General features: G+C 48.7%; 1 protein-coding gene across 3 annotated transcripts in view; it reads right to left on the bottom strand.

Annotated features, from left to right (window-relative positions):
• Positions 1-19,624, bottom strand: part of GABBR1 (gamma-aminobutyric acid type B receptor subunit 1) — a 750,676-nt gene that overhangs the window by 523,932 nt on the left and 207,120 nt on the right. For all 3 annotated transcript variants that reach the window (XR_015296080.1, XM_086924382.1, XM_086924381.1), the window contains one exon: positions 17,754-17,835. Coding sequence is in view for 2 of the 3 variants with exons in the window: in XM_086924382.1 (XP_086780508.1) it covers positions 17,754-17,835 (82 nt within the window). In the remaining variant the exon portion in view is untranslated. The remainder of the gene's footprint in view (positions 1-17,753; positions 17,836-19,624) is intronic.

Raw genomic sequence — 19,624 nt, forward strand, 5'->3', positions numbered from 1 at the left:
ATCTAACCAGATCCCAACTAAGGACATCTGCTTTGCATGAGGCGTTTGAGCCTATTCAATACATTCCAGGTATGGTGGATCTGCATCACTCTAGCTCAGCATCTTACTGCCTGGCTTCGTGGGAACACTTATTACTGTAGAGAGATGCAAAGAATGTCCCTTTTCACTCTAGACTTTCGAGCAACTAGCCTCGTTTACTCAGTTGCCCTTGTTCTAAAATCATTTGCACCATCTCTCTTCAGTTTATAGGTCGAGATATATTTCACTTTAAAGACACATCTGGCCCCTAACCCTGTTCCAGCTTCGCAGCAGGATAGGTTCACCATCATGAAGAGAATTTCAACCACAATCGCCAGATCTGAGCCTCTAAAGTTTGGTACACCTTCAGGACCTAAGTCCATTCCAAGCACCAGTACCTCTTCTGCTTCCACACTGATTGTGGATCTCAGTTGGAGGTGTAACCGGTCTCGCCCTGAAACATTTACCTTTTCACCTTTGCATGACTACCAAACCATCCCAATCTCACTCTTTGAAGAAATGTATTTCCTGCAACTTTGTTTCTCCTTACACAAGAACCATTTTTATGTGTGTCCTTTTTTCTGTTTAGTCTTTTCCTGCACTCATTTTTATGTTCCAATCATCCGCTCTGGATATTTGAGAGTGCATTTGTTTCGCAAGTCTCATCTTGTGAATTATTCCAGCATCACAACTCTGCCGCTGCTATATTGGGTCAGCTGGTGATCTAGTTATTGAGTCCTCTTTCAATGTGCCGGCGAGCCTTCTATCCATGCCCACATGTACAGTGTGTGTGCCGCAGGTGCGCTATGGGAGACGCATGAGAGGCAAGCCGGTCAGTGCCATCTGAGCCCTGTTGTTGCTAGCCATTATGCAAGACATCTATTTCATTGTCTAATGGGCAAGGAAACACTTCAAATATTATTCCACCAAACCACTGCTCTCTTGGTTTTCTACGGACTAAGCACCCACTAACAATATAATTAATGCCTTCTTTAAAGAAAACCTATGCAATTCAGCTCCATTACAAGAACTATCCTCATATCTATGGAACAAAAAGACCAAAGAAACTTCCTTTAAAATCATGTGATGCAATTACAGGGCTTCTCCTTTTAAGCACAGAGATCTAGACTTTTGATTTAGATCTCCACAGTCTTGACTGAAGTTTGTGATGCCCTTTTAGATGAATTGGCACACATGAAGTACACCATCTTTTGCAAAAACCAGATAAGTCAAAAGTGAGAATAAAATTGCTTTTATAATATAGAAAAACATCCCTTGGCAGTCATCAATGGACACCGAGATCTTAAATCGAGCTCCTGGTTAACTGTAAATTACTAACTATAAATGTAGGAATCTAACTCTTAATATCCTGCTGCAGCACCGCACCCCCATATACTCTCTACGGTAGCCAAGAAAAGCAGTTACTTGACATTGGGAAAGGAACATTGGTCATTTTGAGGATATAAACCTCTGGCTAGAGGATCCCAATGGTCCTGTGCTACATTTGATAGAATATTTGTTCATCCGGACAGACCACTTTGAGTTGTCTTTTCATCTCTTTACCTCAAGAAATGTAAGATCTCAAACAAGCTAAGTGGCACAGTGGAAAGGGGACTGGGAGAATTTCAATCTGAATATGTCCAACACTACCTTACCTCACTTCTTACTTGAATTTCCAGCCAATCAGTTGAACAATGAGAGTGAAGCCCTTCTCAATACTTGCACCAAAAATCTTTAGGAAAGCATTTGACCTTCCCATACCCATCCAACGAGTTGCAGATAATAATTATAAGCCTGAACGTATTGATCCATTCCAGCACTTTGTTCAAAAGCTCTTTGAGTAGAGGATTGGTCCCTACAGCCTGAATATCAGCAAGTATTAAAACTTTACTAAAACAAAACTTTTGTCCTCAACAAATCAAAACAATGTTCACCACATTCCCGTACTGCAACAGGGAGAAACTGGTCTTTAGCTAGCAATAGGAGCATGTGGAAAGGACAAGCATACTCAATGCATTTCAGAAAAGATGTAGGCCTGGTTACAGCTTGGAGCTGGTCGTTACCTATGCGCTAGTCGATCTACAGAAATAGAGGAAGCACAAAGCTCTTGTTGGAACACTTAGTGGTATTTTACACCATCAACCACTCTATTCTTCTATCAATGCCTGAAAGGGTGGATGTCTCAGGTACTCTCTTGAAGTGAAGGATTCAGGACCAGGCTGGACACTCAAATCTGCTCTTTTTAAATGGGTTCAAACTGCTGGCACACAGTAAGGGGCTGTGATAAGAATGTGGCCGTGGAAGCAAAGCTAGGTCAAGGTAGTGCCTCCTCCACTGAAAGCATCATCCTAACCTATTGCACTCTGGGAGTGGCACAATTGCCAGCCTGACCCTGGATGAAATCCTTTACAACTGACAAGAGTTCAAACAGTCTTGTTACCACCCAACAGCTCAAAGCCTGGGAAGATCTGCAGTGGTGTCCCCAAAAACCCACGACTGTCACCTCGTCTATTTTACATCTATCCTGGGCCCCTAGTAAGACTGCTCCACCAAGTCAGACTGCTGTTCTTTATATAGGCTGTTGACATCCAGCGGGTCTTGAAGCTGGCCCATACCACCACTCCTCATAAAACTCAGTGGGTCTATCAAGCTGTTTTGCTGTGGCCATTAGTGGCTAACTACTGTGGTCTAACTTCCTTAACTTAATCCCTCTAAGACTGAGTTTCCGATCATGAAAGAGGCTATCTCTTGCTGGGAATCACTGCCCATCATGAGGGGCCCTTGTCCACATCATCTCCATTAAGTCCTCAACCTTGGCATCTACATGGTTGCCAATTTGTCCATGGAAACTCAATGTACCTGAGTTACCAAAAATTGTTTTCTGTAAATGATGTCCTCAGAAGAAGGCTATCATTTATTCTGGTATTTTCCAGTAGTCACTACAATGGTACAATATGCACTGGACTGTTGCAAAACATCATAACCATTAGCAGCCAGTTCAACATGCAGGGGACTATGATTAAGAGATCATGTCAGCTCTATTCTTCAACCTGTCCACTGCCTGCCTGCATGCAGCTGATTAACCAACAAATGCATGATCATCACACACATTGCAGTTTACCAGTCCACCATGGATTTCATGACTGGAAAATTCAATTAAGGCAATTGAATTTGGGGGCGTGGCCAAGGCGGCCAAGATGGTGGTAGAGCACTAGAGAACCTCCCGCCGCCAGAGGAGGAACTGCCGTTACTACCAGGGGGCCGGGGCTCCTTGCAGGGCTCTGAGGTGCTGTGTGGGGCCCTCCTTAGTTCATCCTGGGGCCGCAGGACCGGCGTGGGGGCATGCAGGATTGACGTGCTACTGGGCCTCTGTAAGAACTGCACGGAGGAGTGGAGCCACCGCACTCTGTGGAAGAGGCTTGCTCCGTGGCTTTTGACCGAGAGCAAAGGGGTCTACCGGTGACTGTGGCGCGGACCTGCTGTACGCATCTCCTGTGGGTAACATGTCCTGTGCTGGTGGGCTGGGCCGAGGCCCAGCGGCGGCCAGGTGAAGACTGACGCAGAGCGCACCCCTACTGGGTGGGGGAGTGGCATTGTGTGACGCAGGCCTGATTGGACCCCTGGCTTCCTACTCAAGGCTGGAGGAACTCCCGCTGGGGTCTGGTAAGGCCGCCCGACGGGGCGACTCGAGGTGGCTGAACTGCCAGCGGCAAACTTGTGGTGGAGCGCGGCCCAGCCTAAGGTGAGCTTGCGTGTCGGATCCTGAGAACAGATTGCCCATCTTTTTCTCTCTTCCCTCAGATCTCCCCCCCCCCCTGTCTCTGGACTGTACGCATGGGTCCTCTGGGCCTCTGAGGTGAGGAGACCAGTGACTGCGCTGGGGAGTCAGGCATGGAAGCTGCAGCAACAGCCTGCTGATTTGAATTCCTGCAGCATACCTATCTCATTGCCAAGCTGGCGGCTGGACCGGGCCTGGTTGAGTGGAGAGTGCGGCAGGCAGCAACGGTGATGAACTGCGGGGTGCCACCTCGAGGGGCTAACAGAGCGGATTGGCCCTGACTGCACTAGATCTGGTGTGGTGGGGGTGAGTCTCCAGGACTCGGGAACACTCCCCTGAACTGTGAGGTAGTGGCATCCTGTAGTGGGCCTCTAGTGTCCTGAGTGGCCGGAAACGTGGACTGACTGTATGTGGAGGGTGAGCTGGGCCTCTGGGGGAAGAACACAGGTGTCAACGGTGAACTGTTGACTGACTACCTCTCAGGATCTCGGGAAGTGGTGAAGTGCTCCTGGGGAGCAGACTGGGGCAGTGGCCTGAGCGGGAGTCCTCTTATCGTGTGTGGCATTGTGGGATGTGCTTCTTCTTTTCAACATCAGCTAAGGGTCTTGCCGCCTGGTGGTCTGGCTGATTGGTGGCTTCCCCCAACTCCCTTTTGGGCTGCCTGAACCCTGACCTGGTGGTGTTCTTGCTCCCTTCCCACATGATCTTTGGAATCTTGCTTCTGGAGGATGGGGCAGGAGAAGGTTCCGCAGCAAACTTCGGCACAAACAAAAATGGCCCAGTATACGGTCCCACTGACAACCTCTCATGAACATAGAGAGGACTCGACAAAAAAAGGCACCGGGGGGGGGGCACCATACAGGATTCCAGGGATGCTGTGGAGATCAAAGTGGATGGTCTCCAAATGTATCTCTCCCTGCTGCGCCAGGACCTGTGGAATATGTTGGAAAGGAGCATAGAGGTTAAGACCTGTGTTTCCTCTGCAGAGGACGACATTTCCATACTCAAGAGACAGATGTCTTGGCTGTCCGCTTCAGGGTCCACCTTGACAGAGAGGGCAGAGGATGCCGAAATTAGGTCTCGGAGTAATAATCTTCGACTTATTGGCTTACCGCAGGTGATACAGAGAGGCTTGGTGGGGGTGCCGGGGGGCTGGTTCAGATCATGGATACCTGAAAACAAATTGTCCTCCTTTTTTGCTATCGAAAGGGCACACCGCTCCCTTGTCCCAAGGCCTCCACCCGGGGCCTCCCCGCGGCCTGTGATCCTGAGGCAGCTCAAGGACTGGAATGTGATGCTGCTGGAGGTCCGCACCCGCCCTGATCTGCGGCTGAACAATTCAAAGATTCTCCTATCCTGGATTATACTAAGGCGGTGCAGCAAAGTTGGCGCTCCTTGACGGAAATAAAGCAGAAACTCAGTGAACTGGACCTGTGCTATATCCTCCTGTTCCCCGCCCGCCCCCAAGGTCTTCCTCCAATCCCGCACTCTCTTCTTTCACATGGATTGGCGTGGAAGTGAGCAACCCAGCGCCGATTACTGCAGTGCCCCACCCCCATCCCGCGAGCCGCGCCGGTTTGAGGGGACGAAGAAACAAACTGAGTTGCTCTCTCACCATCAGCAGAGGGGGGGAGGGTTCGCCCTCCCAGAGGGCCCAGGTGGGGCGAGGAGCCAGTGAAGAGAGCTCAGGCATGGCCTCGAAGAACTTCGCTTGAATCGTGCTTCACCGGTGGAGGTTGAGAGCCTTCCAGACACTCCAGGGTTGTTCCGCTCAGCGAAGGAGGACCTCCCAGCTTTCTGATCTGTCATGACTTATGGCTCTTTCGTCACTCACATTGCTGATTGGGGTGGGGGGCAGGTCGCTGGAGATGATGGTTGGAATCCCCATCTCTACTCCTTCCATTGGGGTTCTGCCCCTTGGGACTATATCTTTCTTTGTGCTGTTACTTCAGTTAGGTATCAAGGGGCAAAGCTTTGTTATGTAGTGAACTTTGGTTGGGAGGTGCAGGATCTTCATGTACGGGCGCCAATGGGACACAGTGGTCCTGTGCCCATCTAATTCGAGGTTTTTGGATTCTTTAGTTAGGGCGACAGATGCTTCATGGGGTGAAGTGTGGGGTTGGGAGCAGTTGGGAGGTGGGTAGCTTAGTTGGGTTGTTGACAATGTTTTATCCCTTTGTTCTTTTTAACTGTTCTGACTTACTATTGCTTTTGTTTTTTAGGTTAATAGCGGCGCTTATGCAGACAACAGCGGTTTGCTTGCTATGGCATGGCATGACATGGCAGAACTCTGTTCTGGGTGTGTCTATTCCTGGCTTTCTCCGGCTGAATCATGACCTCCTCTCGGATAACAGTGCTCTCTTGGAATGTGAATGGCCTTCTGGAATTTATTAAGCATTCTGCAGTATTACGATATATTAAGCACCACAGGCCAGCAGTCATTTTCTTGCAGGAGGCTCATCTCCTGGGTACAAACTTCCCCTTTCTGGGCCGTTTTGGCTATAATAGGCTTTACCACTCAAGTTTTAAACATGGCTCCAGGGGAGTCACCATATTGCTGCACAAATCTTTCCCCTGACAGTCACAGCGCACCACTAGGCACGTTACATAGGTATTGAGGGTCGCCTGGAAGCAGGCACTATGATTTAATATCCTGCTATATCCCACTGCCCTTATCGCAACCTTCCTTGCAATTCCTGAAATCCTTCATCTTGACTTTCCCTCTGTGCGTCATGGTGATTGGAGGAGACTTTAACACACTTTCTGATCCAATCTTAGATGCCTCTTTCGCCCCCTAATCTGTCAGGCGCTCCCGGTTGGCCTGCTTGTCCTTGCCCCGTTAAAACTCGACACTGCTTGTCCTCCTGGGCAGACTCTCTTGGTCTTTGTAATGCCTGGAGCTCATGGCATTCCGCACAACGGGCTTATACTCATCAATCCACAGCATATGCTGCGGAATCTCACATTGGCCTGGTGTGGTTACCGGCAGCAGATCTTCTCTTGGTTCAGTCGGTTTGTATTCTCCCACGTGGTATTTCTAATCATGCCCCGTTGTTGTTGCCATAGGGAGCTCAATCCCCTGTCTTGCGCCCTGCATGGAGGCTCAATGCTTGGCACCTGTAAAATTCAGATTGCGAGGCCTTGGTCAAGGAGGACCTGCTGCAGTTTTTTTTAGCCCAATGTGGGCTCGGTAGCTTAGGCAGTGATGGTATGGGTGGCTAGCAAGCCTTCCCTGAAGGCCGTATTAAAGGCTATGTCCATCAGGCCGAGGCGCTCCGGATAGTGCGCCTGACTGATTAAGAGGCCCAGATCTTATGAGTGGAAGCCGCGCTCCGCCTTCGGGACACTGAGCATTCCCGTCGTGTCTTAGCCATAGCCTGTACAGAACTGTTGCAAGTCTCTTTGGAGGTGGCCAGACAATGCTAGAGAGCCTCTACACAGAGGGTGCATGCCTCGGGCGATAAATCCAGTAAATTGCTGTATTGGCCAGCGACCTGCAGAGACTCCGACTGAGTGGTCCTGGCGATTTGGGATTCGGCGTGATGCCCCTACGAGGAGCTCCCTGCAACTGCTCAAACCTTTGTGGATTTTTATCAGGGGTTATGTTCGCAATGCCTTCCTCCCCCAACAGAAATCACAAATTCCCTGCTAGACAGTATACCACTGCTGACTATACCAAATGACTTGGCTCAAGAGCTAGATCAAACTCTGACGCTTGAGGAGGTGAATGCTTGAGGGATTGCAAGCTGGGAAGACCGCTGTCCCAGATGGCTATACCAGTGAATATTATAAACGCTTCCGGGACATCATGTGCCCCATCTGCTGAATTCCTACACAGCTGCTCTGCAGCAAAGGTCCTTTCCACCAGAACTGGATTGCGCCACAATCGTAGTCCTGCACGAGGAAGGTCTCCTTAGGGCCGATTCTGCTGATCAACCCTGATATTAGGATCTATGCAAAAGTGTTAGCTGTACAGTTTAGTAAGGGCCTTGCCCCACCTAATCGACCAGGATCAATGTGGATTCATGTCAGACCGTAGCACGTGTCATTGTATTAGGAGTCCAGAGTGCCCACCCTTGATGAGCATGCTGGCACTTTTGCCAGTTGATTTCACTAAAGCGTTTGAAACAGTGTTGTGGGCCTTTATGGATTTGGCTCTTTGGCGGACTGACCTGGGAGAGAGGTTCCCCAAAATGGTTTGGCTCCCGTATCATTCCCCGACAACTCAGGTCCAGGTGGATGGGGTCATGTCTCCTGCATTTTCCATCGAGCGTGACATGCGCCAGGAGTGCCCACTGTCACCATTTCTGTTTGCCTTGGTTATACAGCCCCTGGTGTGGCTCATACACTGTGATGCCCCAGATTGTTTTTAGCCATTGTGGCCGAGATGGAGTGAACTTTGTGAGTGATGACCATGGCATGAAATGCATGTAAACACTGCAGCTGCTACAGGCGCCGGGGAGGAGGGCGGGCGATATGAATGTCAGCAGCCCTACATGCCAAGAACAGATGCATACTGGTAAGTAGCATTTGCAGTTCGAGGCATGTGGGCTGCTGAATTCATATCTGTGCATAGAATACATAGCAGTCCCTCCATTAGCGGCGGCCGCCCGTGCCAGCTGCAGCAGTTTGGAAAAGTGTCTTGAGAACAGCCTGCCCTACAGCTGCTTGCTGTTTAGAGTGCACGTCTACACAGTAATGTTTTGTAAATGTATGTGTGGTAGACCATGTGGCTGCTCTACATATGTCCTCTAAGGGAATGTTTCCAAGGAAGGCCATAGAGGCCCCCAACTTTCTGGTGGAGTGGGCTCTTGGTGGAATTGTAAGAGTTCGTTTTGCTTTTGCATAACAGATTTGAATACATTTCACGATCCACCTAGCAATACCAGCCTTGGAAATAGCGTTACCTTTGTGGTGTGACGCAAAGGCAACGAAAAGCTGCTTAGTTTTTCTAAAATCCTTGGTCCTGTCAATGTAATACATCAGGGCCCTCTTGACGTCAAGGGTGTGGAGCATCCGCTCCGCCAGTGACTCAGGATTTTGAAAAAACACTGGCAACTCAATTGTTTGGTTTATGTGGAATTGAGACACAACCTTGGGTAGAAATTTAGGGTTAGTGCGGAGCACTACCCTGTTAGCATGAACCTGGAAGAATGGCTCCTGGATTGTGAGGGCCTGCAGCTCACTAACTCTCCGTAGCGATGTAATTGCTACTAGGAAAGCCACCTTCCAAGTCAAGAACTGAAGTTCGCAGGAATGTAGTGGCTCAAAGGGAGGACCCATCAGTCTTGTAAGAACCACATTGAAGTTCCACTCTGGAGCTGGAGGGGTCCGTGGTGGAATGACCCTTTTGAGTCCTTCCAGAAAAGCCTTGATAGCAGGCACCTTGAAAAGTGAAAGGTGCTGTCTATTTTGGAGGTATGCGGCCATCGCAGACAGGTGAATGCGGATGGAAGTATATGCCAAATTACACTGGTACAGATGAAACAGGTAACAGATGATGTTCTGAATAGTGGATTGATGTTGTGGTTTCGGGAGGCTTTCTTGCCTCCCGAATGATGTCCATGCAATTTGGAGGAAGGTTAAGGTAGCCAAACTCTAGGACTTCAGGAGCCAGATCGCCAGGTTGAGCTGTTGCAGATCTGGGTGCTGAATGTCGCCATGGCTCTGCGTCAGAAGGCTGGGTGTGAGACGAAGCCTTTGATGCGGTACCACGGACAGTTCCAGAAACGTGGTGTACCATGGTTGGCGAGCCCACATTGGAGCAACCAGGATGAGAGTCATCGAGTGCTGCCTGAGCTTGCGTGCCACCAGCGGTATCAGGGGTGCTGGGGGAAAAGCGTACGCAAATTTGCCTGACCAATTCATCCATATCGCATTGCCCTGCGATTGTGGGTGTGGGAACCTGGCGGCGAAGCTTTGGCATTTTGCGTTCTCCCTTGTGGCGAACAGGTCTATTTCTGGATGACCCCATGTCTGAAAGTACGGCTGGAGTACTGATGGATGTATCTCCCACTCGTGCATCTGGTGGCTGTGCCTGCTGAGCAGGTCCGCCATCTGATTGTCCTTGCCTGGGAGGTGTTCTGCCATGAGGAAGATGTTCCTCTGAATGGCCCACTTCCACATGCTCTGAGCCAGATGAGACAGCTGCGGAGAGTGTGTCCCTCCCTGTTTCTGAATGTAGTACATGGCCGTCATGTTGTCCGTCCGGATCAACACGACCTTGTTGCACAGATGTACTTTGAACGCCTTTAAGGCCATGAAGATTGCCATCAGTTCCAACACATTGATGTGCATCTTCTTCTGCTGTAGTGTCCATAGTCCCTGCACTGTGTAATGGAGTACATGCGCTCCCCCACCCTGGAGAGAAGCGTCCGTCGTCAGGATAATCTGTGGCACAGGCTCCTGGAACGGTCGGCCCTTGCAAAGGTTTTGTGGATTCCACCAATGCAGAGAGTTGTATGCCCCACCGCTCACCAACACTAGGTCTTTTAATTGTCCATGAGCCTGAGTCCACTGACGTGCCAAGCACTCATGAAGCGGACGCATATGTAGTCTCGCGTGCGGGACAATGGAGATGCAGGAGGCCATCATGCCAATCAACTGCATGAACACTCGTGCTGGAAGTGAGTGTTGAGGTCTGAATTTTTGGATCAGCGATTGAATGCTGTTGATCCTCACTGAATTCGCTGTGCTGTAGCCGCCAGAGTGTTTATGGTCGCACCCAGATATTGCCGTATGTGATCGGGCTGGAGATGGGACTTTGGGTAATTCAGTGAGAACCCCAGATCGTCCAGAAGGTGAATGGTTTGGGACACGTGGTCGGCGCACTGCTTGTCCGACTTTGCTTGAATGAGCCAGTCGTCCAGATAGGGGTAGACGTGGATGTTCTGACGTCTTAGATGCGCCGCCACTGTCGCCAGGCACTTTGTGAAAACCCTGGGCGCCGTGGTGACCCCAAAGGGCAGAACCTTGAACTGGTAGTGCTGGTTTTGAATGGTGAACCTTAGATATTTTCTGTGTGAAGGATGCAGAGGGATGTGAAAGTATGCATCCTTGAGGTCCAGAGTTGCCAGGAAGTCCCCTTGCTGAAGCAGTGGGAGAACCTGCTGCAGAGTAAGCATATGAAAATGCTCTGACAGAATGTACGAGTTGAGAGGTCTGAGGTCTAGGATGGGCCTGAGAGATCCGTCCTTCTTTGGGATTAGAAAGTACAGGGAGTAAACCCCTGTTCCCCTTTCTTGCAGTGGAACGAGCTCTATTGCCCCTTTTTGCAGCATGACTTGAACTTCCTGCTGCAACAAGTGCAAGTGCTCGCCGGACATAGGACGGTTCTTTGGAGGTATGTTTGGTGGAGTGGAAGTGAGTTCCAGACAATAACCGTATTGGATAAGAGATTTGACCCACCTGTCTGTGGTGATGGACCTCCACACGGGCAGGAACTGCTGGAGTCTCCCCCGACCGGTGTTGTGTGGTCGGGGGGCAGTGACAAGGCGTCACTGTTTGCTGGTGGTGGAGGACCTGGAGCTGTTATTTCCACGTCCTCTGCCCTTGACGTTGTTGCCATGGTATCCACCCCTACCCTTGTTGGTATATGAGGATTGGGTGTTACTTTTATAGAATTGTGTGGATTGTGACGCTTGACCCCTTGAGGTGCCTCTGTTATTGGAGCGGCGAAAGGAACCACCCCGAAACTGCTGGGACTGTAGGGCACCCATAGGTTTAGCAGTGTCAGTGTCCTTTTTCATTTTTTCAAGGGTGGCATCCACTTCTGGGCCAAACAGGTGGTCTGGATTTACTGTTTGGTTAAGGATGGTAGTCTGAATGTCTGGTTTAAAGCCTGATATTCTTAGCCATGCATGCCGGCGCAGCAGAACGCTAGTATTTATTGCTCGTGAGGCGGTATCAGACACATCTAGAGCACGCTTAATTGAGGCATTGGTAATAAGTTTCCCCTCCTGAATCAACATTTCAGCAGCCTCCTTATACTGATCTGGCAAGTGCTGTAGAAGAGTTTCTAGGGTGTCATAGTGTGCCCTGTCGTAGCGTGCAAGTAGCGCCTGCGTGTTCGATATGCGCCACATATTAGCTGCCTGCGCAGCAATACGTTTCCCTGATGCCTCAAACACTTTTGATTCCTTGCCTGGGGGAGGAGCATCACCCGTGGTTTGTGAGTTGGCTCGTTTACGTGCGTTGGAGACAACCAAAGAGTCTAGTGGCAACTGTCCCTTGATGTACGTTGGATCAGTGGGCGCTGCCTTGTATTTCTTGTCAATGCGAGGATTGATGACTCTTGCCCGGGAGGGCTCCTTGAAAACCTCTGGTGCATGTTTGAGCACGCCCTTGAGCATTGGCAATGTCTTGACAGTTTTTTCAGCCACTGAGAAAGTGTCAAAAAGAAAATCGACATCCACTGGGTCTGCATGGAGGTCGACGTCATGATTGGCTGCAGCTCTTTCAATGAGAGCGTTGAAGGCTGCGGAGTCCTCCGTTGGAGAAGTTTTTGCAGCAAAAAGCTGTGGCTCATGTCCCGAATGAGGGTCCTCAGGATCGCCCCCGGCAGACCATGGCTCATTGACATCTTCTGGGTCTGAGTAAACTGGATAAGCATACTCATCCTCTTCTTCATCTCCGTCACCCTCACCAGCGATAGAATGAGTGGGTGAGAGCTCCCGACCTTGTGGAGATGCAGGCTCCACAGGGGCAGATGCACCCGCAGAGTCCAACTTCTTTTTAAGGGGAATGGGGAAATGCTCCAACACTGGCTCCGGGGTGATTTTCCGTTTAAGGAGAGAGAGCTTGCCTGTGTTGGCGTCGATGATGACCTCTCGACGCTCCTCCTCTGCTAGTGGTTGGAGCCGTGGCTTTGGAACCACCAATGATGACTTTGGCGTAGAAACCAGCTTCAAGGGCACTCCGACCCCAGGTTTCGCAGTGAAAGCTTTCAGCGCCGTCCTTGGCGGCAGCGTGAAGTGAATCGGCGCCTGCGCCTTCGCCAGTTTCTGTGGAGGCTTGGGCGGCACAGTGTCCTTCGGCTCGAGCGCCGCGGCCCCCTCCCGAATACGCTGAAGGGACTCCGTGACCTTCTTGATGAGTGAGGCGGAGGGATGGACCGGCTCGAGCGAGTCCTCCGAGGCCGGATTCGGGTCGGCAACCAAAGCCGCAGTCTTCGGAGCCGACGCAGCACCCCCTTTGGCCTTGTCGACTGGGAGCGGTGCAGCCAGAGACTTGGGGTCGTCCTGACGCTTCTTTGGGGCCTTCTGATGGTCATCGACCTTCTTGGCGTCGACGCGACTCTTCAGAGCGTCAACCAACTTCGGCGCCGACGCAGCCGCGTCGGGCGTCTTCGCCTTTGGCTTCGACACCGGAGTCTTCGGATCAGCCATTTTGGCGTGGCTCTTGAGCTCGACGGCCATCTTGGATTTCTTCGGCGCCGAGGCCTCCGAAGCCTTCGATCCAACCAGTGCGACTTGCACTTTCGGTTTCGATACAGATGGCGTCGACCCCGATGGTTTCACTTTCGGTTTCTGGACCGGGAGTGGAGCCGCACCAATGTCCGTGGCCGGGCCAGGAGGCGGAGCCGTGGGACGAGTTTTGAGGTCTTGGGTAAGGCCCGAAGGCGATCCCTCTACCTGGGCCTTATCATGTTGGGTGGCCCCGGAGTCAGTGTGAGGAAGCTCCTCCTCTGAGCTATCCTCTACGGTGGCAATGGCCCCGTCGTCGTCCCCTACCTCCTCGACGACTTCCTCGAACTCTTCGTCTTCCGCGTCGTAGTCTTCTTCGACCTCCGACGCCGGGTTAGAGTCCGAGACATTTTGGATGGTGTCGTCGTCAACATCCTCTTCAAAGATGTTCGCCGGTGGGGGTGCCGAACTCTGGGCCTGCAGTCTTGCGGCCCGACGTAGCTTGAGAGTTTTCTTCGACCGGAACTTGGAGCAGGCCATACACTTGGCCTCGTCGTGGTCCGGCGACAAGCACTTGTTGCACACAGGGTGCATGTCGATGTGCGGGTACTTTGAGGCACACACTGGGCACCTCTTAAATGGACTTCGTTCCATGATGAAGTAGTCTGGAGCGTCGTGTAGGCCCGTCCACGCCGACAGCACGCGGAAGGGCAGCAGTTGATCGGAGCCGATGAATAAACCAACCCGACCGATAGACAATACCGACGCGAGTCCTAAAGACCTTTTGGTCTCAAGTAAAGAAAGTTAAACAACTATCGATTCCTACAGAGGGAACCGAAACACATCCGAACCCAATGGCGGAAAAAAACAATCTGGGGATGGAGTCGATGCCCATGCGCACTGTAGTCCAGGGGAGGAGCCACCTATCTCGTGATACTTCGAAGACTCTTCCAGGACAACAATGTGCAATAATCCGGACCCAACACTAGGCGGCGATCTATGCACAGATATGAATTCAGCAGCCCACATGCCTCGAACGACCCCTTTATGGCTGGGAACTTGGGGCCCGATGTAGGTAATTTTATTTTACAACTTCTTAAATACCGAATGATACCGAATCGGTATTTAAGAAGTGGTAAAATAGAGGGGGGGGGGATGTAGGTAATACAGACTCGGTAAATACCGAATCCTTAAGATTCGGTATTTACCGATTCTGTAAATACCGATTCGGTAATGCCCATTGATTCCAATGGGCATTGAAGCCCATAGGAATCAATGGGCATTACCGAATCGGTATTTACCGATTTGGTAAATACCGATTCCAGCAAGGGTGCAGGGGGTGTCACTTTGACACCCTCTGGCACCCCAAATACAGGCATGTGTGCCATGTGGCACACAGACATGCCCTAAGGGCATGTCTGTCTGTCACATGGCATAGGTGTGCATGCACACATGTGCATGCACACCTGGATTCGGTATTTTACCCAATATTTATCCAATTGGATTGGGTGGTAAAATACCGAATCTGAAAGGCCTGTAGCACTGGAAACAGTGCTACCTACATCAGGAATATTCGGAATCGGTAAAATTACCGATTCGGTATTTTACAGATTCTGTAAATTTACCTAATCGGTAAATTTACCGATTCTGTAAAACATAGCCCCCTACATCTCAATCACCAAATAACGGTCGGTAACGGCCGAATTCGGCCGTTACCGACCGGTATTTGGTGACCTACATCGGGCCCTTGGTTTGGTCAACTCTCGACCCTAGAGGGGTTCCTGCCTTGGGATCCCCTTGAGATCTCGTACCTGGGAGATGTTTATAAGGGGGGAACATTATGAAATTTCAAGAGTTGTAGCCAAGTACTCTTTGTCCAACTCGCAGTTCTTTCAGTATCTCCAACTGCGCCACGCCCTGCTAGCTCAGGACATTCTGGAATTTTCTTTTGACCGAATGTAATCCGCCAGAGTGAAGATTTTCCAAGGGTAGCTTGGTAAGGCGGCAACTTCAGCTTTCTATCGATCACTAGTGATCCACTGCCAAGTCAGACTGGAGAAGGCCAGGCAGAGATGATGTCATGGGTGGAGGAGTTGGATGAGGATGAATGGAGGGAGGCTTACATGGTGCCTAGAGAGCTGGCGATTTTGACGCAGCTGTGTATGGTTCAATTCAACTACTTGCATGCAACATATCTTATACTGAGGCGCTTAAATAACATTCGCTTCCTGGTGCACAAGCGGGATTCGCGCAGCGCTTCCCGCAGTGGATTTCTAACATGTAGCCTGGGAGTGTCTGGAGCTGAGGCCCTTTTGGCAGGAGGTGGGTCAAATCGTGTCCACGGTCCTGGGTCCCTCCCTGGAGTTAATGCCTCACACTGCGCTACTTGGGCTGATGGAGGAAGTAGGGGGCCCTAGAGCGCAATGTGTGTTTCTAGGGATGGCTTGCTTGGTAGCCATACCGGCTCACACATTGAAACAACAGAAGCGCAGACGATTAGGAGATGGCTGGCGTGCAGGGGTGGATTGGTGTGCCCACCAGGTGAAGCCAATCTTTAAAGCTAGTGGCTGTCCTAAGAAGCATGTATGTATATCGGGATAATTGTGTGGCTATTACGGTCTATTGATCTGATATTGCAATGTTATATATTATTGATGTTTGGGCTGCTGCTCTGTCATGCATGTTTGTCGATCTTACCCTGCGTTATGTGTGTTGTCGCAAACCTTTTCAATAAAGTTGGTTATAATAAAAAAGACAATTGAATATGCAGTATGCTCCACAAATTCAACCCTACTGGATGCTCTCAAAACATGAATGCCAACTTATCAAGATAAGGCGTTCTCTGTAGGGGCTGGTAAGTCTTGGAATTCACTCCCAAGGCAACGGAGAATTTAGTACAAATGGTTGACATATCATAAAAAATCAGAAACGTTGTGACATTCTGTCTGGCACCTTCAGCTTCATTAAACAGGGACTGTACATAAGACTCATAGTAAATATTAAAGACCACAGTATTTTGGAGATCGTTGAGGACTGACGGTCACCATATCGTAAAATAACATATTTCACTGTAATTTTAATTATATATATACTACATCACTGTTACAAAACTGGTGTCTTTTTCCAACCCCAAAAATAGTTGGATTGCCTGTTTTGTTTTCAGTATTTTAAAACCTTTCTTTACCTACCAGCAGTAAAAAGAGTAAGACCCATTGTTATCAAAGATATAGATCTAAGTGAGCATTGAGTTTTCTGAGTCATACTGTATCTTAGTTCTACTACCTCTGCCTGGAGGAAGCCTTCATTGGGGCACAGAAGTGGAGGAGAGGCAGCAGTCTTATATAAAAAAACAAGGTGGAAATGATAAAACAGCTTTTAGGGCATGGGATGGGAAGAAAGCCACATGCAATGGGAAATTAGGAAATCTCAGGACAGAAATATGGAGGTTTAATGGGGTGATGTGAGGACAGACCATGTATAAGAGCTGTATGAAGAGGTAATGAGAAGATGTTTTAGTGGGCGCTCCACAGCTATGTATCAATATGGGAAAGTTAAAAGAGGGGGACATATTAAGACCTGCAGAAGGAAGATATGGTGATAGCTGAGCCTAGGCGCAAAAAGTGGAAAAGAGTATTGGGTCACAGTTGGATATAGGTCAATGAAATCAAAGAAACAAGGACTGGTCGAAGCTTAAGAGAGGGATAAGTGGGATAAGTCTGTAGGTAGGACTGGAAAAGCTGGGTTACAAAAACAGCAAATAACAATGGGTAAAATAGAAAATGAGGACAAATGGGGGTGCATGGCGGAGAAGTGGAGAAGTGTGGCTCAGGGGTTAGAGGCGGCAGACCTGGAAGCTGAGATCGGCCCTGGACCAGGGTTCAATTCCCCGCCTCGGCGGGTCTTGGGCTCAAAAATTTCACGGACTCGATAATTCTCGCTCCGGTGCCTTCTCGACTCACGGGTTCACACTCTGCGACTCTGGGCAATAGCTTGCTTAATCTCCACAACAGCCCCTCGCGGCGGGATGCCTGGCTTTCACCTTGTGGATACCCTGCTGGGGTTATCTCACAGGGGAATACCAGGACCGGTTCCCTAAGCAAGCGCCGGGAAACCCTTTGTGGGTAGCTGTGCGCTATATAAGCTCAAATACATTTACATTTACATTTACATGGCGATCTGACATCTGGGAGTGGAGGTGTGGTAGGTAGAAGTAGGTGGGTGTGTAAGTCAAGATGGGGTTTGGAACCAGAAAGGTTCAGAAACAGAAAGCATAAATGGAGGATAGGCCTGTTTCAGTACATAATGCTTTATAGATGACACAGTGTATACAGTAAAAGAGAAGTAGGACATGAGTGGTGGAAGAACATGGTGAAATACCAAGAGTTGGAGATAGTGAGAAGGGAGGAAAGATGCATTGAAAGAGGGAAGGTGTTCAGGTATGCAGTGAGGTCAGAGATTATACCTGTGTACACAAGGTGAAGATAGAGGGATATGAAAACAATCTCACTTAAAGAAGGAAGACATCCAGATACTCAGTTGGCTCAGAATCATACCTGTGGTGCTGTTTATGATGGTGCCTCTGGAAGCTTGAGTAACTAGGAGCAGAGGAAGGAGCTTCAACAATAGACGCAGCATCTGAGGAAAAAGACAAGAGAAAATGAGACCTCAGTGGAAGTGAAACTATTAGCACCAACTCACTAAACCACCAGAGACAGTACTATGAGCTTTTGTTAATCCAATGCTGTGGTTTATTACATAGAACACCAAGAGACACTTCTGTAGATGCATTAAACCATTGTCTGGTGAGAGCAAAGTGGATCAACTGTCACTACCTCCTCTTTTTAATACACATTGACGTAGGTCACCACAAATCTAGCAAACAGTCAAAGGCCAACAGAAGAACAACAGTGCTCTGATGAAGAAACAAAGTTGCAAAAGCAAAGGAATGCCACCAGGAGGGAGATGGCTGAGAAACCTACCAGAAATTACTGCTGAAGTGAAGGCCATTTTCAATCACTTCTTTATTTTATTTTTAGGTAAAATGAATGATTAGAATGTTTTAAGATTAAACATTAGTATTGTGTATTTGGTAAGATATCAAGACATGCAAGGTTTCATACTTTACTAACTACAATAGATAAAATAAATGTATCAATACAGGAAAGAACAGTTTAGTTGGAGATGGCAAGCTTTGCATAGGGTGTAAAACATTTGGAGAAACAAAGTACACCAAGGTGGAGAGGCCACCCATGATTCCCAGGCCAACAGAAGAGTCCAAACAGACAGATCTCTCACCTCTCTTTGTTGGATTAAGAGACCCAGTTCAAGAATTGGCATGAGATATCAAAGGAAGGCTGCATGCTTGGGAGCCATCATGAAATAATCCCTGCAGGGGTCAATATTTCGTAAAACTCCAAATGCTGACAATACCTAATCAATTTCAGCAGATTATCCACCTTCAAAGCTGTTTCGTATAAACCTTAAGGTGTGGCCATCTACAATACTATTCTGAAGAAGGGACATCTTTCAGATTGACGCTTGATGAGCAGGACTCCAGTTTAGAAGTTAAGACATCTATGTTTAATAAGTCAGATCATGCAAATCCTCAATGGAAAGCAATCATCCAAGATAATGAGGAAAGAAAGTCTTGAACACAGAAGAGGTTAACATTAACTGATAATACAATTAAGCATCTTGTTTATTTGTACCTGGATGGTATCATATTTACCCATCTATATGATCCTATTTAGGCTAGGTTAAAAGGCAGAGGTGGGCAGCCCGTGGAACCTGCTGAATCTTCCTACCAGATTCCTTTCAACACACAACACTGTAAACCGACTTGAAGATGGGTGGAGAGTGGAGTGCACACAGTAGCACAGCATCTATCTCAGCAGCTGCTAAATTTTCTTTTAATGTTGTACAACCCTATTGGTGTGAGGATCAGGATCTTTCCCTACAGAAGACTTACTACCCCATAGACACATTTAAAAAAAGAAAAGTATCCACATAAATGATCCTCAAACGTAAGACCTCAATTCATCTGAAATTTGGGTTGTTCGAGTTCCAGAAGATTTGACTCACACATTTATAATCCTCTTACAAGCAAAGATTAAGAGCTGATTGTATTAAGAATTTTCTTTGTTGGTAAATATACTAATTCAGAGTTTGTTGGCGCAAAAATGCTTTTTACAATGTACTAATCTCATTCTAGGAGTCAGTAAACTTTTACCAACGCCTAAAATGGGATTCCGACATCATATTGATTTGGTATCTTGTATGACATATCCGGTTTTACAACTTCAAACCAGTCGCAAAACAGTGAAAAATCACCGAGTTGGGAGTAGTATATCATTCACAAAATGGAAGAGTCTCCTAGTATCTTTTCTCCTTTATGACTGTTAAAAAATTTTTATTGGGGAGTAGG

This window comes from Lissotriton vulgaris, chromosome 5 (genome assembly GCF_964263255.1).
Source record: "Lissotriton vulgaris chromosome 5, aLisVul1.2, whole genome shotgun sequence".
NCBI lineage: Eukaryota > Metazoa > Chordata > Amphibia > Caudata > Salamandridae > Lissotriton > Lissotriton vulgaris.